This window comes from Salmo salar, chromosome 11 (genome assembly GCF_965601325.2).
Source record: "Salmo salar chromosome 11, fSalSal1, whole genome shotgun sequence".
Classification (NCBI taxonomy): domain Eukaryota; kingdom Metazoa; phylum Chordata; class Actinopteri; order Salmoniformes; family Salmonidae; genus Salmo; species Salmo salar.
This window is the reverse complement of record NC_138301.1, coordinates 38,121,665-38,149,648: the sequence shown is the minus strand read 5'-3', so window position 1 is coordinate 38,149,648 and position 27,984 is coordinate 38,121,665. Positions and strand designations below refer to the sequence as shown.

Genomic DNA, 27,984 nt, shown 5'->3' with positions numbered 1-27,984 from the left:
CTAATCTCAACTCACTGGTCACCATAGCAGCACCCACCTGCAGCACGCGCTCCAGCAGGTATATCTCTCTGGTCACCCCCAAAGCCAATTCCTCCTTCCGCCGCCTCTCCTTCCAGTTCTCTGCTGCCAATGACTGGAACGAACTACAAAAATCTCTAAAACTAGAAACACATCTCCCTCACTAGCTTTAAGCACCAGCTGTCAGAGCAGCTCACAGATTACTGCACCTGTACATAGCCCATCTATAATTTAGCCCAAACAACTACCTCTTCCCCTACTGTATTTATTTATTTTGCTCCTTTGCACCCCATTATTACTATTTCTACTTTGCACTTTCTTCCAGTGCAAATCTACCATTCCAGTGTTTTACTTGCTATATTGTATTTACTTCGCCACCATGGCCTTTTTTGCCTTTACCTCCCTTATCTCACCTCATTTGCTCACTTTGTATATAGACGTATTTTTCTACTATGTTATTGACTGTTTGTTTGTTTTACTCCATGTGTAACTCTGTGTTGTTGTATGTGTCAAACTGCTTTGCTTTATCTTGGCCAGGTCGCAATTGTAAATGAGAACTTGTTCTCAACTTGCCTACCTGGTTAAATAAAGGTGAAATAAATCAAATTAAAATAAAAAAGCGGACAGTGATGCCAGGCCACGAAAAAAATTTTGCCTTACATTTACAATGTAAAACTTAGCATCATTTTTTATTATCACAATCATAGTGGAGATAATTTGACTAATCAATTTAGTCATTCAAGTCATGGCAAAGCATATAACATTGATTGTAGCTCTGTGTGTGTGTGTGTGTGTGTGTGTGTGTGTGTCCATACATGTTTGAGTAACACACACACACACACACACACACACACACACACACACACACACACACACCACACACACACTAAAGCTAGTCTCTTTCCCACACTCCATCCTCTTCCTGTCCTCTCTTTTCCTTCTATTATTCTATTCCTTCCTCTCCTCTCTCTGTATCTTGCTCTTTCCTCTCCTCTCTGTATCCTCCTCTTTCCCCCTCATATCCCTCCCCTCTCTCTGTATCCTCCTCTTTACTCCTCTTTCCTCTCCTCTCTCTGTATCCTCCTCTTTACTCCTCTTTCCTCTCCTCTCTCTGTATCCTCCTCTTTCCCCCTCATATCCCTCCCCTCTCTCTGTATCCTCCTCTTTACTCCTCTTTCCTCCCCTCTCTCTGTATCCTCCTCTTTCCTCCTCTTTCCTCTCCTCTCTCTGTATCCTCCTCTTTCCCCCTCCTATCCCTCTCCTCTCTCTGTATTCTTCTCTTTCCCCCTCCTATCCCTCCCCTCTCTCTGTATCCTCCTCTTTCTCCCTCCTATCTCTCTAGTCTCTCCGTATCCTCATCTTTCCTCCTCTTTCCTCTCCTCTCTCTGTATCCTCCTCTTTCCCCCTCCTATCCCTCTCCTCTCTGTGTATCCTCCTCTTTCTCCCTCCTATCTCTCTCCTCTCTCTGTATTCTTCTCTTTCCCCCTCCTATCCCTCCCCTCTCTCTGTATCCTCCTCTTTCTCCCTCCTATCCCTCCCCTCTCTCTGTATCCTCCTCTTTACTCCTCTTTCCTCTCCTCTCTCTGTATCCTCCTCTTTCTCCCTCCTATCCCTCCCCTCTCTCTGTATCCTCCTCTTTCTCCCTCCTATCCCTCCCCTCTCTCTGTATCCTCCTCTTTCTCCCTCCTATCCCTCCCCTCTCTCTGTATCCTCCTCTTTCTCCCTCCTATCTCTCTCCTCTCTCTGTATCCTCCTCTTTCCTCCTCTTTCCTCTCCTCTCTCTGTATCCTCCTCTTTCCCCCTCCTATCCAATCAAATATATTTATAAAGCCCTTCTTACATCAGAAACCCAGCCTAAAACCCAAAACAGCAAGCAATGCAGGTGTAGAAGCACGGTGTCTAGGAAAAACTCCCTAGAAAGGCTGGAACCTAGGAAGAAACCTAGAGAGGAACCAGGCTATGAGGATGGGCCAGGTGGAGATTATAACAGAACATGGCCAAGATGTTCAAATGTTCATAGATGACCAGCAGTGTCAAATAATAATAATCACAGTGGTTGTAGAGGGTGCAACAGGTCAGCACCTCAGGAGTAAATGTCAGTTGGCTTTTCATAGCCGATCATTCAGAGAATCTTTACCGCTCCTGCTGTCTCTAGAGAGTTGATATTCTTGTTTGTGTTTTACTGTTTGTGCTGCTTGGGAGTGTGTAAATGGCTTTGGGTAATTGGAGTTGTTTGTGAGTACACAGCTGATTTAACTCTGTGATAATTGCTGGAAAGGATTAAACAATCCCTAAACATACAATAGGTTATGTGCTGGTGAATCTAGACTAATATCACTTGCCTTTGATGTCTGAAAGTATTATAGCTTCCCTTTCCGTTTTTACAATGGACCAACTTGTTGTTTTCCCCACATTGTTCTGGTGTTGTATTCATAACGTTTCTTCCTTTTAGATACTAATTAATAAGATTATACAGACTGGGGGGAACTGATCCTAGATCAGCACTCCTACTATGAATAAAGGCCCTGATTCTCCAAGTCCCTCTGCTTCCTCTGTCCTTATTGACTGGCCCTTGAAGATCTGAGAGGATTGAATAGGTGGCAGTTCCTCTCTACTCTATCAGACATACTAGATGGAGCTATTGGGATGTTTTGTACATCTATCTAATAGTTTCAAATCCATGATGAGAAGTCAGTGAGGGGAGGGGAGTGAGTTAGAGAGGATCGGAACAGCCTTTTCCTATTTCACTAGCATTGTTTTGGAGTCAGAATGCAGTCCACTAGTTGACCGATAGTCCGGTCAGTGTTTATTCAGAGATGGACTTCATTAGAATGAGGTTGCATCCCAATCAATATATCCTACCTTCTGACGTGTACTCTTGTTTACGACTTCCCACACATCTAAAAGCATAGAGTTTACACCTTCCATCTTTCTTAAACCATTGAAGGGACACTTTGCTAGGAAGGAGAAATAATTGGGACGTAGCCTGTATATTCCTTGATGTTGACTACTTCCTGTGTACTTTATTTTGTTAAGTTGTCTACTTACTGTCTGCAGAAAATCGGCTGCGATGGCATCATCGGCTCGTCAGCCAGGGAGGACCGCTGTGGGGTGTGTAACGGAGACGGACACTCCTGTAAGATAGTCAAGGGAGACTTCAACCACACCATGGGCAGGGGTGAGTACTGGGTTGGGGGGAAGTTCAATACATGTATTTTTCAGTTGGGAATATCTGGGTCTTGTTCATAACGGCACACAATGGAAAACGTGTTCAAACATTTTGCAACAGAAATATAAAATGAGTGTTAATTAAGTCCAGCTAATCCTTCCCTGTGTCTGTCTGTTTTCTTCCGGTTGGTGCCTAATGAACATGACCCTGATGGGAACAGAATGGGAAAGGGATGAGTGTAGGTTATTAGTCCTACTCCACCTAAAGAGAGGTCAGAAATGACAGGCAAATATGAAGAGGACAGATTTGGTGTACACCAGTTAGAGTTACATAGGAGTTACATTGGGCCGTCAGTCTTTACCTGCTATGCTGGACGCATTAATTTTGGCTAGCGCTAGCAGAGCGCAAGCCATTTTTGTCAACTTTTCTCTGGCGGGAGCCACACATTAATGTCTTGAAAATAGAGCCAGAGTGTAATTTTGAGGCCCCTTATCTACTTCCCCAAAGTCAAATTAACTTGTGGATACTATTTTTATGTTTCTGTGTTCAGTAAGAAAGAACTTAGAGGTAGTTTCATGAGCCAATGCTAACTAGCGGTAGCGTAATGACTAGAAGTCTATGAGTATCTGCTAGCATGCTAGATAAATTGCCTAAATCCCGGAGTATCCCTTTAAGGCATTTAACCTCTGGTGGAAAGTCACCGGGAACAATCTTAGCAAGGTGCCCTACAAACACTAGGGTATCTGGGGTATCTGTAGCCCTCCAGTATCACTAAGCATGTAGTACACACACACACACACTGGTGTACTAGAGCACTAGAATTGGCATTTAAGGCCGAACGTTAGTCTGAATAGAGACCTGTTGGGTTTTAATTACAAGATAACACCCCATTATTCCCTTTTAATGGCTTGAGGCCTGTGTGTGTCTGTGTGTATAGTGTGTGTGTGTGTGTGTGTGTGTGTGTGTGTGTGTGTGTGTGTGGTGTGTGTGTGTGTTGACCTACTAAAAGGCATACAAAGACTCTGTGCAGATGGTTTGATTGTAACGCCACTGAAGGACAGAATATATATATTTTTTAAATTGTATTTATTAAGGATCCCCATTAGTTCCTGTCAAGGCATCAGCTACTGTTCCTGGGGTTTATTATTGATCCCCATTAGTTCCTGTCAAGGCATCAGCTACTCTTCCTGGGGTTTATTATGGATCCCCATTAGTTCCTGTCAAGGCATCAGCTACTCTTCCTGGGGTTTATTATGGATCCCCATTAGTTCCTGTCAAGGCATCAGCTACTGTTCCTGGGGTTTATTATGGATCCCCATTAGTTCCTGTCAAGGCATCAGCTACTGTTCCTGGGGTTTATTATGGATCCCCATTAGTTCCTGCGGCTCGCTCCCCGGGGAAGGCCCCATGCCGCAGGCTCGCTCTCTCCTGGGGTTTATTAAGGATCCCCATTAGTTCCTGTCAAGGCATCAGCTACTGTTCCTGGGGTTTATTATGGATCCCCATTAGTTCCTGTCAAGGCATCAGCTACTCTTCCTGGGGTTTATTAAGGATCCCCATTAGTTCCTGTCAAGGTAGCAGCTCCTCTTCCTGGGGTTTATTAAGGATCCCCATTAGTTCCTGTCAAGGCATCAGCTACTGTTCCTGGGGTTTATTATGGATCCCCATTAGTTCCTGTCAAGGCATCAGCTACTGTTCCTGGGGTTTATTAAGGATCCCCATTAGTTCCTGTCAAGGCATCAGCTACTCTTCCTGGGGTTTATTATGGATCCCCATTAGTTCTTGCCAAGGCAGCAGCTCCTCTTTCTGGGGTCCAGCAACATTAAGGTAGTTATATGACATCACATTTCATAACACTTTTCACAACACATTAAGTGGGTGCCCTCAGGCCACTACCACATATCTACAACACTATGATCATTCATTATGGACAAAAGCAAGAATTTTCATTCTAACCTTAAGATAACATTGGCCGTTCACACACAACTCTGACACACTGTAATGGCAGTGTGAACAAGTGTGTGTGTGTGTGTGTGTGTGTGTGTGTGTGTGTGTGTGTGTGTGTGTGTGTGTGTGTGTGTGTGTGTGTGTGTGTGTGTGTGTTGGAGAGATGGAGAGAAAGTGAGAATGAAGACGAGAGCAAGGAAGAGGGTATGTACAGTGTGTGTGTGTGTGTGTGTACAGTGTGTGTGTACAGTGTGTGCATGCGTGCGTTTGTAAGACAGGATTATGAACGCCTTTTACCCAATTCATTAAATTTGCTAAAGCCATTCCGCCTGCCTCCTCCCCCTCTCTCCTCTCCTCTCCTCTCCTCTCCTCTCCTCTCCTCTCCTCTCCTCTCCTCTCCTCTCCTCTCCTCTCCTCTCCCTCTCCTCTCCTCTCCCTCTCCTCTCCTTTCCTCTCCTCTCCTCTCCTCTCCTCCTCTTCTACCCCCAGTCTCCTCTAGCCACTGTAAGAGGGTTTCTACCTGTGTGATGGCTAAACCAAGGGCTGTCCCCAAGTGTTTCTCATGTAAGATGCCTGCTCTGCGTGTGTGTGTGTGCGGTGCATGTGTGTGTGCGTCCTGCCCTGACTGGAGTGTACACGTCGGTAGATGGGAGAACCAGACCTCCTTGGCTTCTCCTGGGATCAATAGCCAAAACGCAGATGGTCCTCACACAAACAGACAGACAGACAGACAGACAGACACACACACACACACACACACACACACACACACACACACACACACACACACACACACACACACACACACACACACACACACACACACACACACACACACACTCAGTGTTCTTCAGTCCTGCTCCTGGAGAGATACAGTGTTCAGGCTTTAGTTCCAGTCTGATTCAAGGGCTTGATGCGTGCAGGGCTGGAACAAAAGAGTGCATTTGGACAGGAGGCTGAGTGCGTTTGGAAGGATCCCAGACACACTGTGGATCCCAACTGCTCAGTATGGCTTGTCTTCCCGACGCTCCGCCTCGATGAACACACTGAGATACCTCGTGGTACTTGAATGTCCTATTGTTAATCCCAGGAGAGCCCAAAGGAGGATGGGTTGGGGTTTCTAACCCTGGAGGTCTGGCCTGCAAAGAGCCTGTCTAGTCATTCCCAGAGTAATGACTGTAAATGAACAGTGTGTGTGTGTGAGTGAGTGAGTGAGTGAGTGAGTGAGTGAGTGAGTGAGTGAGTGAGTGAGTGAGTGAGTGAGTGAGTGAGTGTGTGAGTGAGTGAGTGAGTGAGTGAGTGAGTGAGTGAGTGAGTGTGTGTGTAATGGTGTGTATATAGTAACTACATACAGAGTGGCAATCAACGTAACCCTGTGGTGTTGGTGATGGGTAGGGCCTGGAGTTTTTTCCATTCCATGTGACCTGACCAGGAAATACTCTGGGCCTTAGCGATGGGGTGTTGTTTTTAACAGTGTTTCTGGGTGTTTGGTTTGTGGTGTTTTCCTGTTGACTGTGTGAAGGGGTGCTCTTGGTAGAAATTGCCCATAGGCACAGATCTAGGATCAGTTTAGACTCCCCCCAATCCTAACCTTAACCATTAGAGGGGGAGAAAGCTAAACTGACCTTAGATCAGTGTCAAGGCTAGGGACACTTCTTACTCGTGACTTGTTCCTGTGTGCTGTGTAAAGAGATAATAGCATGGTTGTGGTAATTGCAGATCCAGCCCTGTAGGGCGGCACTACGGTGAGTACACACAGGGAGTCTGTACATAGTGGGGGGGCAGTAAAGAAGAACAAAGCAGCTCAACTAGGCCGAGGGGACTTTATTCTAATGTAAGACGTATGCGAAACACTTGAGTTTGGTGTCAATCATGCATTGATGTCAAGTTTGTTACGTGTGGATCTCAGGTTAGGATGTGGCCCCTTGAGATACAGGAATAAATCAAACTCACTCTGGTAACACTAAAAAACGAAACAAATACAATTGGGACAATAAAGATTTTAGGACGATAAAGACTTTCATCCACTGATGGCATATATGGTGAAAGTTTGGAAGAATGAGCTATTTTATTTTCTCAGAAACGGCTGTATAGATACTGTGCTTTGGGATCTATTGTAGAGAGAAGGTCCTGCGTCTCAAACAACACCCTATTCCCTATGTAGTGCCTTGGTCAAAAGTAGTGCACTAGATAGGGAATAGGGTGCCATTTAGGATGCACACCTGGTCTCTCTTGACTCCACAGAGCTTAACAGTCCCATTACACAGGGGTCAAAACCCCAACCTGTGCCATTTTGTTGGAGGTTCCTCCTATTGCAATTATCTACATTATGGAAGACCCTCTCCTCCCCTCTTTATATATCCCTCTTTTGTTCTCTCTCTCTCTCTCTCTCTCTCTCTCTCTCTTTCTCTCTCTCTCTCTCATTCGCTGATGTATCTCTTTCTCTCTCTTCTTCCTCTTCTCCCTCCCTCCCTCTCTCTCTCTCTCTCTCTCTCTCTCTCTCTCCCTCCCTTTCTCTCTCTCACTGTGGGTCTTTCATATCTCTCTCCACCCTGTTTTTTGTTTCCATCTTTGACACATTTGTGCGTAAGCCTCAGAAGTAACAGTGCGACCACAGTCAGTCGCCCGAGGGCCTGGGAACCAACGAGCTGCTTTGTATCATCACTACTGCCCAAACACTAGTGGGTGCTTGGATGCATGCATGTCTGTGAGGAGGGAAGGGCTGGCAAGGGTCTAATCAGAGATTTCTCTCCCAGTCAGGTTGAGGCTGGAATCCATAGAATATTTCATAGGATCTCTGTGCTAGAATCAAATGAATGATTCAAAAGTGATGTCATAAAGCGGAAGTAGTGTATATGCAGTGGGATCCTCAAAATGATTTGATCTTTTTGCTCACATATACTTCCTGGTCTCTTTTATGACACCCGTTGAATTCAGAGCCGTACATCTCAATGTGTGCATCCCAAATGCCACCGTATTCCCAACATAGTGCAATACTTTTGAGCAGGGCTCATTGAGCTCTAGTCTCAAATATCACACTATATAGGGAATATGGTGACATCTGGGTCACAACCTACCTATCTGTCTCTGGTTGAATCCTTCCTTTCAAACCCAGGCTCCGTGTGATGCTCCAGCACACAGAGACAGAAGGTAGAGAGAGAGAGGCTCTACCTCTTTCTGTCCACCGGTATTGAGTTAGATCGCTGCTACTATGACCGTTACTACCCTAGCTTTGTCCCAAACGGTACCCTATTCCCTTCATAGTGCACTACCTTTGACCAGAGTCTAGTGCACTACTTTTGAACAGGGCCCATGTGTAGGGAACAGGGTGTCATTTGGGATGTAGACCCTCTCTCTTTCTAATTCCTTCATTGTCTTCCTCCTTGCCTTTCACACATAATTTTTTTTTCAACCCTTTCAAAATGAACAGCTTGGATAAAAAACCAGCCCAGCCCAACCCTGTCTATACTATCCCTTCCCCTCACCTCTCCAAACCTCCTCTCATCCCCCCTCACCTCTCGTCCTCTCCTCACCCCAGGTGTGGGTCTGGGTGTGGCTCCACCCACCTCACTCTCTTGTATGTTTCTATAGGTTACATCGAGGCTGCTGTCATCCCCGTTGGTGCTAGGAGAATCAAAGTTGTGGAGGACAAGCCCTCACACAGCTTTCTGGGTAAGACAGACACACAGACACACACAGACACACAGACATACAGACACACAGACACACAGACACACAGACACACAGACACACACACACACACACACACACACACACACACACACACACACACACACACACACACACACACATTTTGTTATGGGGTGCAGAGAATATTTAGCAGTTTTAAAGCTAATTTTCGTGCAATTCTATACATTCTTCTATACATTCTTGAAATTCTAATTTGAGTACCTAGCTAAAAAATGTTAGCTGACATGGGCTAGTTGATCTGGACATTTTTGACAAGTTATAAATAGATCTCTAAGGTATACAATGACTAACATGACAAGAGGAACTGATGATGCAAGATGTGTTGAATTACAGGAAATAAGCTTTAAACCTGCAAAATTCTCTCTTCGCCAACAAGACGGTTGTGGAAAGTTTGTTTCATGAACGGTGTTTGTACCCATAGAAATAGGGGTGTCCATGGGGGGAGTGGGATATTCCCTAATGCTGGTAGGGGGGCCTGGATGAAAAAAGTTTGGGAACCCCTTTCATAGACAACCGTACAAGTTGATATGATCTGTCTAATGATGTGAACTTGTATTCCCTATAGCAGGGTACCCAACTACTATCTGAAACGGTCCAGTGACACAAATGTCCTAGGTGGCAAAGGTCCGGATGGATATTGTCATTTATCGGCGCTGTGGTTCAGCATAGTAACAAACCATGTTGTTATATAAAATGTTTTCAAGAATACTGGTAAATACATTACAGTGTTTTACAATCGCTAGGATCCATTTCTCAATACTTAGGTCACTTTTTCAAAACTCTTCACACAGTTATCCTAACCAACTTTCAGCTTGGCACAGCAGTTAATTTCACATCCAAAACGCACTAAAACTACCAAAACACTTCATACATGTCTCAAATCAACTCATTCTTCCATAACAGTATCAAAGCTTGTCACCCAACAAGCACACTTTGTCACTCATAAAACAATGACCTAGAAAACACTAACAACAGGCAGCATTACACAATGTTTTCTTTTGTCAAATGTCTTTACAAAACAAAACAAAACAAGAAACACCTCTCTACTGTTTAGAATTCACTGCAGTATATGTTACAGGAATTAAACCTCTCTACTGTTTACACTTCACTGCAGTATATGTTACAGGAATGACACCTCTCTACTGTTTAGAATTCACTGCAGTATATGTTACAGGAATTAAACCTCTCTACTGTTTACAATTCACTGCAGTATATGTTACAGGAATGACACCTCTCTACTGTTTAGAATTCACTGCAGTATATGTTACAGGAATTAAACCTCTCTACTGTTTACAATTCACTGCAATATATGCTACAGGAATGAATCAGACATGATGCATTAAGCTTCAATATGTTTTATGTCATTTTTTGGCATTGAGTGATTCCAAAATACAATACTTTGTATACACACCATCTACAGATGGAGATAAAGCAGAAGCAAAGCTAGTCAACCCTGTTTCCTGCATTTGGCCACAGGTTCTCATCTACATCACATCTAACCCTGTTTTCTGCATTTGGCCACAGGTTCTCATCTACATCACATCTAACCCTGTTTTCTGCATTTGGCCAAAGGTTCTCATCCACATTACATCTTATGTCATCTTGGGCAATACACCTAGGAAATAATCTTTTGGCATGCCTGGTCCATCCCTGGCAATCTTCTGCAGATATGTCCAGGTATCCAGCGTTCATTTCGTCCAGGAGGGACATTTGATCATGTGGATGGTGGTCATAAACCTTCCACCTCTATGAGGAAAAGTGACACCATCCTGGGATGGGCTGCATACCACTCTGTGAATGCACGGGAGTGGTGAAATGCCACATTGTCCCATACAATTACAAACATTGGTCGATTTGGCCTCACTGCAACCCTTTCCTCACCTGGCACAACTCTTCCATAGAGTTCATCCAGGAATGAAATGAGACGCTCGGTGTTGTATGGTCCAATTAGTGGTTTGTGTAACAGAAATCCATCAGAGGATACTGCTGCACACATTGTGATGTTGGCACCTCTCTGGCCCGGGACATCCACTGTAGCTCTTTTCCCAATCACATTCCTTCCTCACCGCTATGTTTTGGCCAAGTTGAAACCAGCCTCATCCACAAAGATGAATCTCCATGACTCTCTAAAATAAATCCATGAGACAACATAAGAGTTAGGCTATTACGGTAGTTGACATTATACCTCAAAACATGTGTGTCTCTACCCTGTTTGGTTTTGTTCAAAACCAGTTGTGTATTTTATAGTCATCTTACCTGGACATATTGGTTCCTGAGTTGCTTGACTCGTTCAGAGTTCCTCTCAAAGGACACAGTGTACAACTGCTTCATCCTGACTTGATGTTGTTTCAGAACTGTAGAAATAGTTATGCCTACATTGTGAATATTTCCAAATGTAATGTTGTCTGCAAACACTCTGTCCCGAATCTCTGTGAGTTTTATGCCATTGTTTCTGATGACCATATCAACGATTGCAGTTTCCTGCACAGCAGTGAAAATCCTACCTCTCCTGCCTGTGGGAGGTAACCGTGGGGTCATAAGCAGAAATACAAAAACAATTACACACAAGTGGGTTTGGAGGCTTTGCTCAATTTACTTCTGTAATGTGCAGTTCAGTCAGATGCCCTTGCAGAATGCACATCTTACCTGTTGTTTTGCCGGACATTTCTCACAATAGATGCCACTGTTGAGCGTTGCAGATTTGGCTGCACTCTCAGACCAGCCTCTATCATTGATAGACCATGATTTATTACATGATCAATTTCATCTGAGACTACAGCTCTTGATATTCCTCTCAGTCTTCTTCCACCATGCGTACGTACTCCTCTCCCTCTCCCAGCCACTCTTCTTCCTCTGTCAGCCACTTCTCTATCTCTGGCTGGGTCCATGTTTACATTACAGTACAGCATTATTCCTAAACTGTCCCCTTTTGTATAGATGGTAATGTAATTGAAAGACTAACACCTGGGCAGGTGTTCAGCTACAATGGGAATCAGCTGTGGTTGGTCTAATTGTTTTGATAGTATTTAATTTTTTAGATTTGGAATATATTTCAATACGGTATTACTGTAGAAATGTAGCACATTGCTGTCTTATTCAATTTTGTGTTATGTTAGGTTTTGAACTTCAGTTTAACAGTTTTGAAAAGAGTATGTAAACATGTGCAAATTGTCCTGTAGGAACATAGAGTTTTGGTGGTGGTTGTGTCTGAGTGAGAAAATAATTCATGAAATTTGTAAGATGTAGTCATTGAATGCATTTTGTGCCAAAGCAATGAAAAATGATCCACAGTTTAGCCCACATAGACTGCTGTTGTGTTCACTGTGTGAAAAGTTTTGAAAAAGTGATCTAAGTATTCAGAAATGGGTCCTAGCGATTGTCAAAAACTGTAAATGAGACAAATGAAACCTTTGTACATGGACCTTGAATTATTCAATAATATCTCAATTAAATTAAGTGCATGTTTTCTGGAGAACAAAGGAGAGTTAAAAAACACAATCTGAAAGCGCAGAAAGTCACTGTGGGCCATGCAATATTAATGTATAAGTCACTGTGGGCCATGTAATATTAATGTATAAGTCACTGTGGGCCATGCAATATTAATGTATAAGTCACTGTGGGCCATGCAATATTAATGTATAAGTCACTGTGGGCCATGCAATATTAATGTATAAGTCACTGTGGGCCATGTAATATTAATGTATAAGTCACTGTGGGCCATGCAATATTAATGTATAAGTCACTGTGGGCCATGTAATATTAACGGATAAGTCACTGTGGGCCATGCAATATTAATGTATAAGTCACTGTTGGTCATGCAATATTAATGAATAAGTCACTGTGGGCCATGCAATATTCAGGTGTAAGTCACTGTGATCCATGCAATATTCATGTGTAAGTCACTGTGGACCTTGCATCAATGAGAGAAATTACACTTTCTGTCTCTTGAAAATGCTTTGAACTTTGGCACAAATGGTGTGAGAGGAACTGTTGAGACACTGGTGCAGGTGTCCATTGGTGAGCCTGGAGCGATATTTGTTTTGAATAAAGTTCATTGTGGAGAAGGCTGATTCACAGCTGTATGTGGAGCCAAACATGGTCAGGATGTCTAGTTGTAGTTTCTTGAGAACAGGGACATCAGCTGCAGGCACCATCTTTCCATCTTTCCCCAGAAAGTAAGACAGGGTCACAAAGCCACATTTTCTTGCAGCTCAATCAACTCCATTTGCAGTGATGAAGATCTGTTTAGCTTCCTCTGACAACATCTACCCGTCTGAAGATCTGTTTAGCTTCCTCTGACAACTTTTTGTGACTAAGATGGTTCTGGATGACCAGCAAGCGATTCTCTTCCAACAGTGAAATCCCAGGCCTCCGTCCCCGCAGGAGGCCTTTTGCCTTTTGGTAGGCCGTCATTTTACATGAGAATTTGTTCTTAACTGACTTGCTGAGTTAAATAAAAATATAAAAAAGTCATCAAAGCTAGCTTTGAGGTTCTCCATCAGCTTCTGGATGAAATCGACATGGTAGGGAACATCTTTGTCTCCCTGCGTTTGCACCAGAAGATTGGGGAAGTGGACAAGTTCTCCCTGAAGATCCTTCTTGAAAAGCTCCAATTTCTTCTGTAAAGCTCAGACTACTGCTATCATATCACACACTGTGTTGTCCTGCAGCTTAACATTCAGTTGATTGAGGTGTCATGTCTGTCAAAAATGCTACTGCTACTGTCCTCTTCTCGTCATCAGAAAACTGAGTTGCCTTGTCACTCTTTTGCTCTGATAAGAAAGCTTTGATTTCCTCCTGAATGGCCCAGAAGCATTCCAAAACCCTGCCTTCACTGAGCCATCTGACATTGTAAATCATCAAAGCTGGCATTAGCCTCTGTCAGAAAGCCTCGTAGCAGGCGGTGTTCTTGATCAGCTTCATCATCGTTGTCATGACCTCAGAATACTCTTATCCCAGACTGGCACACAGGACAGATTGATGGATCATTTGATGTCAGGACAGGGTGGTCCTCTTTCAAACTGTAACCAGTCCCCTCCTCTTCCTGTTATGGCTGGAGCTCCATCTGTGGTGATGAAGACCACTGACTTCAGATCTCTCCCCCTTTTGGTCAGCATCCCTTTGACATCCTCTCCCCGTTTGTCTGCTTCTAGATTTGTTAAGCCCAACAGCTCATCCCAGAATTCCGTCTTTGTTTCATAATAAAACCTGACAAACAACAGAAGCAGGCCATTATCAGTGTTATCTGTTGAATCATCCACAGCTAATGAAATGCTTGGTGCATTCTGAATGACCTCATCAAGTTGTGAAGTCAAATCTTCAGCTAATATTTCATTTCTCCTCATTGCTGTGGAATCAAATCAAATCAAACTTTATTTGTCATGCCGAATACAACAAGTGTAGACCTTAGCGTTAAATGGTTACTTACAAGCCCTTAACCAACAGTGCAGTTCAAGAAGAGTTAATAAAATATTAACCAAATAAACTGAAGTAAAAAATAAAAGTAACACAATAACATAACAATAACAAGGCTATATACAGGGGGTACCGGTCATCTTTATTGTTTACCTGCAAACAAGGTGTCAGCAACTTCACACATGCATTCTTTTACCATCTCAGCGTCAGTGTTTTCCCTAAACCCAAGCTATCCTCAGTGAAAGCTCCGTTGCACGTTGTTGGGCTTTCAGGGAATTGAAATTGACTTTTTGTCTCATATTGGGATTTGAGTTGTTTAATCTTGTTTTTTCTCACCTCCGTGTTCAGAGGATAAGACTGATCTATATTACTATGCTTGGTGTAATGACGCTTAACATTGCCACTTTTCATGAGGGCTGCGGACTTGCAGCATATCAGGCACATTTGTTTTGTTCTGGTTGTGAGGAGAATCGCCGTCAACTGAATTTTTTTTGAACAAGCCATATTAACAAAGATACTGGTAACTAAGCTCCTTCTATCTGTGATATTAACAGTTGAACCTCCGTGAAATATTTCTGTTTCTTTCTGCCTGCTTGTTCTGAGGTGTTGTGGAGGATATTTGCATTGATGTGATTGAGTAAGACATTGGCTCTTGCATTTAACCACGTGATTGGATTAGACAGGGCGCTAGTAGAGGTGGGGGTTGCTTTGAGAGTGAGAGGAAGAGAGGTTGCCGAGTTAGAGAGGCCGTGGCGCCCGGGTAATTCTTGAAAGCTGTTAAAAAAAATAATTGATTGACTTGTATATAACTACTGTAAATGCTATGTTGTTCGGTCCGTATTGACCCTTTACTGGGTCTGGATCCGGACCACCGTCTGCCAGTTGAGTTTGGCTGCCCCATACAGTCTTCAGCCAGTGATAAAACATTCTGCACTGTCTAGCATGTTTTGTTCTCTGTCGACTCTGCAGGGAAATTTGAAAGCCCATAAACACACTTATTTGTCAGCCGCTTGTAAAGTGTTTGAACACTTCACTCTTGCGATTTCCTTTTGAGTGTTCTGACAACAGCTATTAAACATTTTTCTAACTGTTAAGTGCTTTGTCAACAGGAAGGGTACACTGGGGACTTGAGACATCGGTGGCGTCCAATTCTAGTTCTGTGTGTAATGATAGGACAGGCTGGGATCCTCTCTAGTGATAGGAGGGAGTTGAGGGATGGAGGGAGGAGAGGAGATTAGGAGAGGGATGGGGAAGAGAGGAAGGGAAGTAGGGAGGGATGGAGGGAGGGAGGGAGGGAAGGGAGGGAGTAGAGACTGAAAGGCTAGCCACTCCCTTTGAAAACACATCTGGTGATCTAAAGAAACACTCCAACACTACTTCCTTTTGTACAGTGTGATGTATGTCTCCACCACGTTTTATATGGTAAAGTTTCCCAAGTCGCTGATCTTGGGTCAGTTTAGGATGTAGGTAGAGTTATTAAAGTGACTATGCATAGATAATAACAGAGAGTAGCAGTAGCATAGAAGGGGGGGCAATGCAAATAGTCTGGGTAGTCATTTGATTAGCTGTTCAGGAGTCTTATGGCTTGGGGGTAGAGGCTGTTTAGAAGCCTCTTGGACATAGACTTGGCGCTCCGGTACCGCTTGCCGTGCGGTAGCAGAGAGAGCAGTCTATGACTAGGGAGACTGGAGCCTTTGACAATTTTTAGGGCCTTCCTCTGACACCGCCTGGTATAGAGGTCCTGGATGGCAGGAAGCTTGGCCCCGGTGATGTACTGGGCCATATGCACTACCCTCTGTAGTGCCTTGCGGTTGGAGGCCGAGCAGTTGCCATACCAGACAGTGATGCAACCCATCAGGATGCTCTCAATGGTGCAGCTGTAAAACCTTTTGAGGATCTGAGGACCCATGCCAAATCTTTTCAGTCTCCTGAGCTGGAATAGCTTTTGTCATGCCGTCTTCACGACTGTCTTGGTGTGCTTGGACCATGATAGTTTGTTGGTGATGTGAATGCCAAGGAACTAGAATCTCTCAACCTGCTCCACTACAGGCTCGTCGATGAGAATGGGGGCGTGCTCTGTCCTCCTTTCCCTGTAGTCCACAATCATCTCCTTCATCTTGATCACGTTGAGGAAGAGGTTGTTGTCCTAGCACCACATGGTCAGGTCTCTGACCTCCCTATGGGCTGTCTCATCGTTTTTGGTGATCAGGCCTACCACTGTTGTCATCAGCAAACTTAATGATGGTGTTGGAGTCGCGCCTGGCCATGCAGTCATGAGTGAAAAGGGAGTACAGGAGGGGACTGAGCACGCACCCCTGAGGGGCCCCCGTGTTGAGGATCAGCGTGGTGGATGTGTTGTTACCTACCCTTACCACCTGGGGGCGGCCCATCAGGAAGTCAAGGATCCAGTTGCAGAGGGATGTGTTTAGTCCTAGGATCCTTAGCTTAGTTTTGAGCCTTGAGGTCACTATGGTGTTGAACGCTGAGCTGTAGTCAATGAATAGCATTCTCACGTAGGTTTTCCTTTTGTCCAGTTGGGAAAGGGCAGTGTGGAGTGCAATAGAGATTGCATCATCTGTGGATCTGTTGGTGTGGTATGCAAATTGTAGTGGGTCTAGGGTTTCTGGGATAATGGTGTTGATGTGAGCCATGACCAGCCTTTCAAAGCATTTCATGGCTACAGACATGAGTGCTACGGGTCGGTAGTCATTTAGGCAGGTTACCTTAGTGTTCTTGGGCACAGGGACTATGGTGGTCTCCTTGAAACATGTTGGTATTACAGACTCAGACAGGGAGAGGTTGAAAATGTCAGTGAAGACACTTGCCAGTTGGTCAACGCATGCTCGGAGTACACGTCCTGGTAATCCGCCTGGCTCTGCGGCCTTGTGAATGTTGACCTGTTTAAAGGTCTTACTCACATCGGCTGCGGAGAGCATGATCACACAGTCGTCCGGAACAGCTGATGCTCTCATGCATGTTTCAGTGTTACTTGCCTCGAAGCAAGCATTGAAGTTATTTAGCTCATCTGGTAGGCTCATGTCACTGGGCAGCTCTCAGCTGTGCTTCCCTTTGTAGTCTGTAATAGTTTGCAAGCCCTGCCACTTCTGACGAGCGTCGGAGCCGGTGTAGTATGATTCGATCTTAGCCCTGTGTTGCCGCTTTCCCGGTTGGATGGTTCGTCGGAGGGCATAGAGGGATTTCTTATAAGCTTCCGGGTTAGAGTCCCGCTGCTTGAAAGCGGTAGTTCTACCCTGGTTAAGCTTAAGATTGGGAGAGGAGAAGCTGATCCTCGGTCTGTACCTAAGGGACACTTGTGAAATACAATGTGTTGAAAAGGAAAAGAGAATATATGTTTTTGTAGAGCTAGTAAACAACACAGTGATGACTATGGAACAGTGATGCTAATATTCTAATGATGACCATGGAACAGTGATGCTAATATTCTAATGATGACCATGGAACAGTGATGCTAATATTCTAATGATGACCATGGAACAGTGATGCTAATATTCTAATGATGACCATGGAACAGTGACGCTAATATTCTAATGATGACCATGGAACAGTGATGCTAATGTTCTAATGATGACCATGGAACAGTGATGCTATTATTCTGATGATGACCATGGAACAGTGATGCTAATATTCTAATGATGACCATGGAACAGTGATGCTAATATTCTAATGATGACCATGGAACAGTGATGCTAATATTCTGATGATGACCATGGAACAGTGATGCTATTATTCTAATGATGACCATGGAACAGTGATGCTAATATTCTAATGATGACCATGAGGCAGTGATGCTAATATTCTAGTGATGACCATGAGGCAGTGATGCTAATATTCTAATGCATTTTAATTTAAGTTGATTTGACAATGTGGTTAAACACATTTTGAAAGATCAGAAGTAGTTTTTTTCTATATAGTTAATATTATGTTCCTGGTCAGTTTTATAGTAAAGTGTTTCAATTATTTTCAATTCCATCTAAATCTGTAAGTTCATAGACATGCAGTAAAACAAACGTGTTTAGAAAGAGTCCATTCACTGTGCAAGGTTTTTTTTATTTCTCTGGAGCTCTCTCTGGTCGTCGAGTCCTTCCAAAAGACTGATTAAAACAACATGCATTTGGAAAAACCTGGCTCAAACATTCAATTCTTATGGAGTGTCTTACAGTACACCCCAACAGTCTCTCTGTCTCGCTCTCTCTCTCTTTATTCTCTATCTCTTTATTCTCTCTCTTTATTTTATCACTCTCTCTCTCCACCCTCGCTCTCTTTCTAATGCATTACCCAACAACCTTAAGTCAAGCACCGCATGTCCACAGGGGATAACCGTGGACATGCGGTGAGGTAGTCTGTTTGCTGGACTTCACAACCTCCACAGTCTCCACATCAAGGGACACTCTCTTAGTTGGAACCGACTGGGTCTCTGATGCTGTGCTGTTTCCTGTGGTTCAGGCACTGCGAGAAGTAAAACCGCCCTGACCGGGGTCAGCTATTTCCAAAGCAGCCAATTTGGGCATCAAAAGTCATTTTCAGAGAAGTGAAGAGAAGTGTGTGTTCACCTTGCCTGCCTGCTACATTTTAATTGTTTGTTTGCTCCTCTTTAAATTAAAAATATATATATTTTAGGGTAGAGACATGGTTTGAATTATGGGTGTGAATAAAGGTAGAGATTTAAGGGGAACAGTCAGAGTGGGAATTGAACCCGGCAACCTGCGTTTACAGTTTGAGCGCACAATGCTATAAAGGTCTAGGCATGTTGGTGGAGACTGTGGTATGCTTACGTTCAATGGAAGTGATAGGGGCAAGTGATAGGGAACCATCTAACATCAAGTTGTCCTGAACTTCCTCTTAAATTAATTCTACGTCCTGCTTGTTCCAGCAATGAAAGACTCTACCAAGAGGTCCATCAACAGCGACTGGAAGATCGAGCTTCCTGGAGAGTTCCAGCTTGCCGGCACTACAGTGCGCTACGTCCGGAGAGGACTCTGGGAGAAAATGTCCGCCAAGGGACCCACCAAGACCCCGCTGTACCTCATGGTAAACCTATCATGTAGAGAGAGATGGTGTGTGTGTGTGTTGGGGGATGAGTGTGTGTGTGTGTGTGTGTGTCTATCATGCAAATGCATGTTGAGCTGATGCATTTACCCTCCTCAGTCTACTCCACATGACAGAGATCAGAGAGAGAGGAAGAGATAAAGAGCATGGAAATTGGGCTTCAAAGGGAGGAAGTTGGTGTTAGTTTAAATGTAATCTTTATTTAACTAGGCAAGTCAGTTAAGAACAAATTCTTATTTACAATGACAGCCTACCAGGGAACAATGGGTTAACTGCCTTGTTCAGGGGCAGAATGACAGATTTTTACCTTGTCAGTTTGGGGATTTGATCCAGCAACCTTTTGGGTTATTGGTCCAACACTCTAACTGCTAGGCTACCTGCCGCCCCAAATGGCCCTCTGGAGGCATCATGTGAAACAGATGTAATATCTTAATTTGAGCCAGTTTGCTACAGTAGGGAAATAATCATGCAGCAACAGGAAATGTCAGTTATTATGTGGATTATATAAAATGATTTGTAGTGATTGATACATTTTTGATAAGGGAAAATCAAGTCTGAAATATCAAAGTGGGAATGTTTAAACTTCAGATGCCCTTTTAAACCTTAAATGCACTACAAGTTTTACATTTCCTGATCAAATTAAGATCATACCACAGGAGGTTGGTGGCACCTTAATTGGGGAGGACGGGCTCGTGGAAATGGCTGGAGCTGTCACGCCCTGACCATAGAGAACCTTTGGTTCTCTATGGTGTTGTAGGTCAGGGCGTGACTAGGGGGTGTTCTAGTCTTTTCATTTCTATGTTGGTGCTCTTAGTATGGTTCCCAATTAGAGGCAACTGATGTTCGTTGTCTCTAATTGGGGATCATACTTAAGGGTTCCCTGTTCCCACCTACTTTGTGGGATATTGTTTGTGTATGTGCAGGTAGCACTACGTTACTTTACGTTTCGTTGCTTGTTTATTGTTTTTGTTGGAAAGTTTCACTTAAATAAAGATGTGGAACTCAACACACGCTGCGCCTTGGTCCGTCCATTCAACCGACCGTGACAGGAGCAGAATAGGTTGAATGGTATCGAATACACCAAACACATGTTTTGATGGCATTCCATTCGCGCCGTTCCAGCCATTATTATGAGCCGACCTCCCTCAGCAGCCTCCACTGGATCATACATCTTTACATCACTGGCAGGGATTATATTCTCTCTCCTCCATCTCTCTGTTTCTTTCTCTCTCTCTCTCTCTCTCTCTCTCTCTCTCTCTCAGTCTCTCTCTCTCTGTCTCTCTCTCGATTCAATTCTAAGGGCTTTACTGGCATGGGAAACATGTGTTTACATTGCCAAAGCAAGTGAAATAGATAATAAACAAAAGTGAAATAATCAATCGAAAATTAACGATAACCTTTACACTCACAAGTTTTAAAGGAATAGACACATTTCAAATGTCATATTATGGCTATGTACACTGTTATAATGATGTACAAATAGATAAAGTACAAAAAGGAAAATAAATAAATATAAATGGATTGTATTTACAATGGTGTCTGTTCTTCACTGGTTGCCCTTTTCTTGTGGCAACAGGTCACAAATCTTGCTGCTGCGATGGCATACTGTGGTATTTCACCCAATAGATATGGGAGTTTATCAAATTTGATTTGTTTTGGAATTCTTTGTGGGTCTCTGTCATCTGAGGGAAATATGTGTCTCTAATATGGTCATACATTTGGCAGGAGGTTAGGAAGTGCAGCTCAGTTTCCACCTCATTTTTGTGGGCAGTGTGCACATAGCCTGTCTTCTCTTGAGAGCCAGGTCTGCCTATGGCGGCCTCTGCTAGGCCATGCTCACTGAGTCTGTACATAGTCAAAGCTTTCCTTCATTTTCAGTCGGTCACGGTGGTCATGTATTCTACCACTGTGTATTCTCTGTTGAGGGCCAAAATAGCATTCCAGTTTTTTGTTAATTATTTCCAATGTGTCAAGTAATTATCTCTTGGTTTTATCATGATTTGGTTGGTTCTAATTGTGTTTCTGTTGCTGTCCTGGGGCTCTGTGAGGTCTGTTTGTAAATAGAGACCAAAGACCAGCTTGCTTTGGGGACTTTTCTCTAGGCTAATCTCTCTGTAGGTAATGGCTTTGTTTTGGAAGGTCTGGGAATCACTTCCTTGTAAGTGGTTGTAGAATTTAACGTCTCTTTTCTGGATTTTGATAATTAGCGGGTATCGGCCTACTTTTTCTCTATTTGCATTATTTGGTGTTTTACGTACACAGAGGATGTTTTTGCAGATTTCTGCATGCAGTCTCAATTTGGTGTTTGTCCCATTTTGTGAATTCTTGGTTGATGAGCGGACCCCAGACCTCACAACCATAAAGGGCAATGGGTTCTATAACTGATTCAAGTATTTTTTGCCAGATCCTAATTGGTATGTGAAATGTTATGTTCCTTTTGATGGCATAGAATGCCCTTCTTGCCTTGTCTCAGATCGTTCACAGCTTTGTGGAAGTTACCTGTGGTGCTGATGTTTAGGCCGAGGTAGGTATAGTTTTTTGTGTGCTCCAGGGCAACAGTGTCTAGATGGAATTTGTATTTGTGGTCCTGGCAACTGGACCTTTTTTGGAACGCCGTTATTGTTGTCTTACTGAGATTTACTGTCAGTGCCCAGGTCTGACAGAAACTGTGCAGAAGATCTAGGTGCTGCTGTAGGCCCTCCTTGGTTGGGGACAGAAGCACCAGACCATCAGCCAACAGTAAACATTTGACTTCAGATTCAAGTAGGGTGAGGCCGGGTTGTGCAGACTGTTCTAGTGCCCTCGCCAATTCATTAATATATCTGTTGAAGAGGGTGGGGCTCAAGCTACATCCCTGTCTCGCCCCACGGCCCTGTGGGAAGAAATATTAGAGTTTTTTGCCAATTTTAACTGCACACTTTAGTTTGTGGACATGGATTTTATAATGTCTTATGTTTTTCCCCCAACACCGCTTTCCATCAGTTTGTAGCAGACTCATGCCAAATTGAGTCAAAAGCTTTTTTGAAATCAACAAAGCATGACAAGCCTTTGTTTTGGTTTGTTTTTTGTTTGTTTGTCAATTAGGGTGTGCAGGGTGAATACATGGTCTGTCATAGGGTAATTTGGTATAAAGCCAATTTGACATTTGCTCAGTACGTTGTTTTCACTGATGAAATGTACAAGTCTGCTGTTAATTATAATGCAGAGGATTTTCCCAAGGTTGCTGTTGACGCATATCCCACGGTAGTTATTCCAAATATTAGGGAAGATGCCAGAGCTGAGGATGATGTTAAAGAGTTTAAGTATAGCCAATTGAAATTTGTGTTCTGTATATTGTCTGTATATTGTCCTGTAGTTCATTCAATGTAATTGGAGAATCCAGTGGGTTCTGGTAGTCTTTAATAGCTGATTCTAATATTTGTAATTGATCATGTATATGTTTTTGCTGTTTGTTCTTTGTTATGGAGCCAAAAAGATTAGAGAAGTGGTACATCTCCATTTTGGATAGATAACTCTTTGTGTTGTTTGTTTAGTGTGTTCCAATTTTCCCAGAAGTGGTTAGAGTCTATGGATTCTTCAATTACATTGAGCTGATTTCTGATGTGCTGTTCCTTCTTTCCCCGTAGTGTATTTCTGTATTGTTTTAGTGATTCACCATAGTGAAGGCATAGACTCTATGTTTTTGGTTAGATAGGTTTCTCAATTTCTTTCTTAGGGTTTTGCATTCTTCATCAAACCATTTGTTATTGTTGTTAATTTTCCTAGGTTGTCTGCTTGAAATTTTGAGATTTGATAGGCAAGCTGAAAGGTCAAATATACTGTTTAGGCTTTCTACTGCCAAGTTTACACCTTCACTATTACAGTGAAATGTTTTGTCCAGGAAGTTGTCTAAAAGGGATTGAATTTGTTGTTGCCTAATTGTTTTTTGGTAGGTTTCAACACTACTTTCCTTCAATCTTCCTTTGGCTTTGATGCCTCATGATTGAGTATTGCTCTGTTCAAGTAGACTGTGATTTTGCTGTGATGTGATAGGGATGTTAGTGGGCTGACTGTGAATGCTCTGAGAGACTCTGGGTTGAGGTCAGTGATAAAGTAGTCTACAGTACTACTGCCAAGGGATGAGCTGTAGGTGTACCTACCATAGGAGTTTTCTCGGTGCAGGTCCTTTGGGAGGGGGTCTTGCAGGTCTGGGATGGTGTCTTGATGGTCTGGGCGGGGTGTCCGTTGCTCTGTTGCTCCTGTTGCTCCTGTTTGAGGTTCTGGGGCTGTGGTTGAGGGTGACATCCTTCAGGGTCCTGGCAAAAGTTGGGATTGCTGCCTTGTAGAGGTGGACCTCTCTCTCTTTCCTTTACAAAGTATTTCAGGATGAGTGGGGGCTTGGGGGAGGCTGTATGTTCTGCTAGAGAGGGAGGGTTAAATGTACATCTGTAATGTGGATCTGGATTGTGCATTGTACTCTTATTGTGGTTGTGCTAAGGTTTGGTGCTATGGGTTTAGGAGGGGGGCTCACGGGGGGGGGGGGGGGGGGGTAATAAGGTGTTTTTAAGTTCATGAGGATGGCTCATTAAAGAAACTAAGTCTCTTTCCTTCCTCTCTCTCAATTCAGTTCAAGGGGTTTTATTGGCATGGGAAACATGTTTACATTGGCAAAGCAAGTGAAAAAAATGTACAGTAAACATTACACTCACAAAAGTAATAAAGACATTTCAAATGTCATATGATGTCTATATATTGTCTCTCTCCTCACTCACTCACTCACTCACTCACTCACTCACTCACTCACTCACTCACTCACTCACTCACTCACTCACTCACTCACTCACTCACTCACTCACTCACTCACTCACTCACTCACTCACTCAGCAGACACAGAGTGAGTGAGTGAGTGAGTGAGTGAGTGAGTGAGTGAGTGAGTGAGTGAGTGAGTGAGTGAGTGAGTGAGTGAGTGAGTACTCACTCACTGACTCACTCTGTGTCTCTGAGCATGACTCAGTCTCTCAACCCATCTCTATGTTATACACTATCAGGACATTGTGTCTGAACAATACAAGCCAGTGTTTCTAAACATAACTCCCTCTCCCCTAGGTGCTGTTGTTTCATGACCAGACCTACGGGATACACTATGAGTACACAGTGTCTCTGAACGTAACTGAACGTGATGATGTCAGTGAGGAGCAGAGAGCACCAGAGCACCTCTACCTTTGGACACACAGCTCCTGGCAAGACTGCAACGTACAGTGTGGAGGAGGTATGACTCACACACACTGACACACATCACAAGGAGAGTCTTTGCAGGGTTTCTGATAGCTGTTGACCTTGGGTTCATGCATAGTGACTTTCAGCCTCCCCCCTCCAGTCCCCCCCAACCCCCTCCAGTACACCCCTCCCCCTCCAGTCCCCCCCAACCCCCTCCAGTACACCCCTCCCCCTTCAGTTCCCCCCTCCCCCTTCAGTCCCCCCAAGTCCCCCCCACCCCTTCAGTTCCCCCCTCCCCCTTCAGTCCCCCCAAGGTAGTGGGATGGGGCTTGGAGACGTGTTAGAGGCTATGTCAGAGGGTTAGTTGGACAGGCCTTTGGAGCTTGGGGGAGACAAATAGGCCCAGTGTTGGTCAACTTCTAACCTCTGAACTAGAGCACACCAGACAGGTAGAGCTGGCTCCCACTGTGGGACTCTCAACTGGGTTCCCACGAACATACACGCAAACAAAGGCACTCAAACACGTGCATGTACACGTGCACTCTCATGCAGGCACACACACAGTGGACAGCACACTGCACACATACAGTACGTATCTCTAGTTTTGCCTATTCAATTCTCAGTTCATTGCTGAGACTGCAAATATCTAGAGCTGATTCTGGTGATATTAAAAAAACTTTGAGGAAAAAGCATTATTTTTATTAACTCAGAGCAACAGTATTTTACCATCATCTAGCAGTAGATGTGAAGTGGATGGATAGGTGGCTAGTTAATGTTGTTTTAACCCTTAAGAGTAGATTACCCTTCACTATAAATTCAACTGATGTTGCATCTCAACCAGTGGAAAAAAAGACTGCAAAAATAAGTTACAATTATCAGTAGGTTGTACTTCAATTTGCTTTTGCACTCATCTCAACACTATTACATCAATTACATTATTTTTTAAAGGTTGATTACTTTGTAAAACTATTTAGTTATGAACTATAGTAAATCCATCCAATTATGAAGTGAAGCAACTCTCGAAGCAAGTCTGGTCATAATTAGAGTGAAAACAGCACCATGACACCAGCGGTTTTATCGCTAGCCAGTGACCGATTAGCTATAATGCGTTGTTCAATCTGAATCATTGGTAACATATGTCATTTAGCTGTGATAGGAGTTTCAACCTTGGCTGATGAGAGGGTGTGTGCTGGTTTTGGTTAACCACTTTCGTTTGTTTGTATGTTCACTCATTTGGAGTGCTTTAACAATGTCAAGGGTGAAGCTTATTGTAGCCAGCTAGTGGTTAGCTTATTGTATCCAGCTAGTGGTTAGCTTATTGTATCCAGCTAGTGGTTAGCTTATTGTATCCAGCTAGCGGTTACCTTATTGTATCCAGCTAGTGGTTAGCTTATTGTAGCCAGCTGGCGGTTAGTTTGTTGTAGCCAGCTAACAGTTAGGTTGTTGTAGCCAGCTAGCGGTTAGTTGGTTGTAGAGAGCTTGCTGTTAGTTTATTGTAGCCAGCTAGTGGTGAGTTTGTTGTAGCCAGCTAGTGGTGAGTTTGATGCAGCCAGCTAGCGGTTAATTTGTTGTAGGCAGCTAGCTGTCTGATGACTTAAAGCGTTTACCAAATTTGATCAATGTTATTTCCTGAAAGTCGGCATATATCAGGGGTCGGCAACAGGCCTGCAAGTGTTTTTTCCCAAGTATTCCCACAAATAAAAGACATACAGTATGTGATGGTGTCTCAATGTAATCAAGGTATGAAATTAATATTATTTTTAAATACAACCTCTTTTTGAGCTTAGTTGTGGTCAGTTTGCAGTGTACAAATGACTAGAATTATGTTACGCCCCCCCGACAAACCGCTTAGACAAAAATCATCCCGTGGCTGAATCTAGTTGCCTACATTTCATTTACATTTCAGCCATTTAGCAGACACTCTTATCCAGAGCAACTTACAGTAGTGAGTGCATTTTTGTAATGGTCCCACATGGGAATCAAACCCCCAACACTGCCATTGCAAACGCCATGCACTACCAACTGAGCCACCTGGGACCCTATACCCCTGCAAACGCCATGCACTACCAACTGAGCCACTGGGGACCCTATACCCCTGCAAACGCCATGCACCACCAACTGAGCCACTGGGGACCCTTTACCCCTGCAAGCGCCATGCACTACCAACTGAGCCACTGGGACCCTATACCCCTGCAAACACCATGCACTACCAACTGAGCCACCTGGGACCCTATACCCCTGCAAACACCATGCACTACCAACTGAGCCACCTGGGACCCTATACCCCTGCAAACACCATGCACTACCAACTGAGCCACCTGGGACGCTATACCCCTGCAAACGCCATGCACCACCAACTGAGCAACCTGGGACCCTATACCCCTGCAAACGCCATGCACTACCAACTGAGCCACTGGGGACCATATACACCTGCGAACACCATGCACTACCAACTGAGCCACCTGGGACCCTAAACCCCTGCAAATGCCATGCACTACCAACTGAGCCACTGGGACCCTATACCCCTGCAAACGCCATGCACCACCAACTGAGCCACCTGGGACCCTATACCCCTGCAAACGTCACGCACTACCAACTGAGCCACCTGGGAGCCTATACCCCTGCAAAAACCACGCTCTACCAACTGAGCCACCTGGGACCCTATACCCCTGCAAACACCATGCACTACCAACTGAGCCACCTGGGACCCTATACCCCTGCAAACACCATGCACCACCAACTGAGCCACCTGGGACGCTATACCCCTGCAAACGCCATGCACCACCAACTGAGCAACCTGGGACCCTATACCCCTGCAAACGCCATGCACTACCAACTGAGCCACTGGGGACCATATACACCTGCGAACACCATGCACTACCAACTGAGCCACCTGGGACCCTATACACCTGCGAACACCATGCACTACCAACTGAGCCACCTGGGACCCTAAACCCCTGCAAATGCCATGCACTACCAACTGCGCCACTGGGACCCTATACCCCTGCAAACGCCATGCACTACCAACTGAGCCACTGGGGAACCTATACCCCTGCAAACGCCATGCACTACCAACTGAGCCACTGGGGAACCTATACCCCTGCAAACACCATGCACTACCAACTGAGCCACTGGGACCCTATACCCCTGCAAACACCATGCACTACCAACTGAGCCACTGGGACCCTATACCCCTGCAAACGCCATGCACCACCAACTGAGCCACCTGGGACCCTATACCCCTGCAAACGTCATGCACTACCAACTGAGCCACCTGGGAGCCTATACCCCTGCAAACACCACGCACTACCAACTGAGCCACCTGGGACCCTATACCCCTGCAAACACCATGCACTACCAACTGAGCCACCTGGGACCCTATACCCCTGCAAACACCATGCACCACCAACTGAGCCACCTGGGACGCTATACCCCTGCAAACGCCATGCACCACCAACTGA

The 27,984-nt window shown here is 44.3% G+C and overlaps 1 protein-coding gene across 2 annotated transcripts in view; it reads left to right on the top strand.

The window, feature by feature from the left end:
* Positions 1-27,984, top strand: part of LOC106591416 (A disintegrin and metalloproteinase with thrombospondin motifs 17) — a 199,407-nt gene that overhangs the window by 142,305 nt on the left and 29,118 nt on the right. Inside the window, exons 15-19 of one of the 2 annotated variants that reach the window (XM_082957903.1) lie at positions 3,076-3,196; positions 5,624-5,698; positions 8,726-8,806; positions 19,152-19,309; positions 24,413-24,575. In XM_082957903.1, coding sequence (XP_082814029.1) covers positions 3,076-3,196; positions 5,624-5,698; positions 8,726-8,806; positions 19,152-19,309; positions 24,413-24,575 — 598 coding nt within the window. The remainder of the gene's footprint in view (positions 1-3,075; positions 3,197-5,623; positions 5,699-8,725; positions 8,807-19,151; positions 19,310-24,412; positions 24,576-27,984) is intronic. The other variant, XM_082957904.1, reaches the window with a different exon arrangement.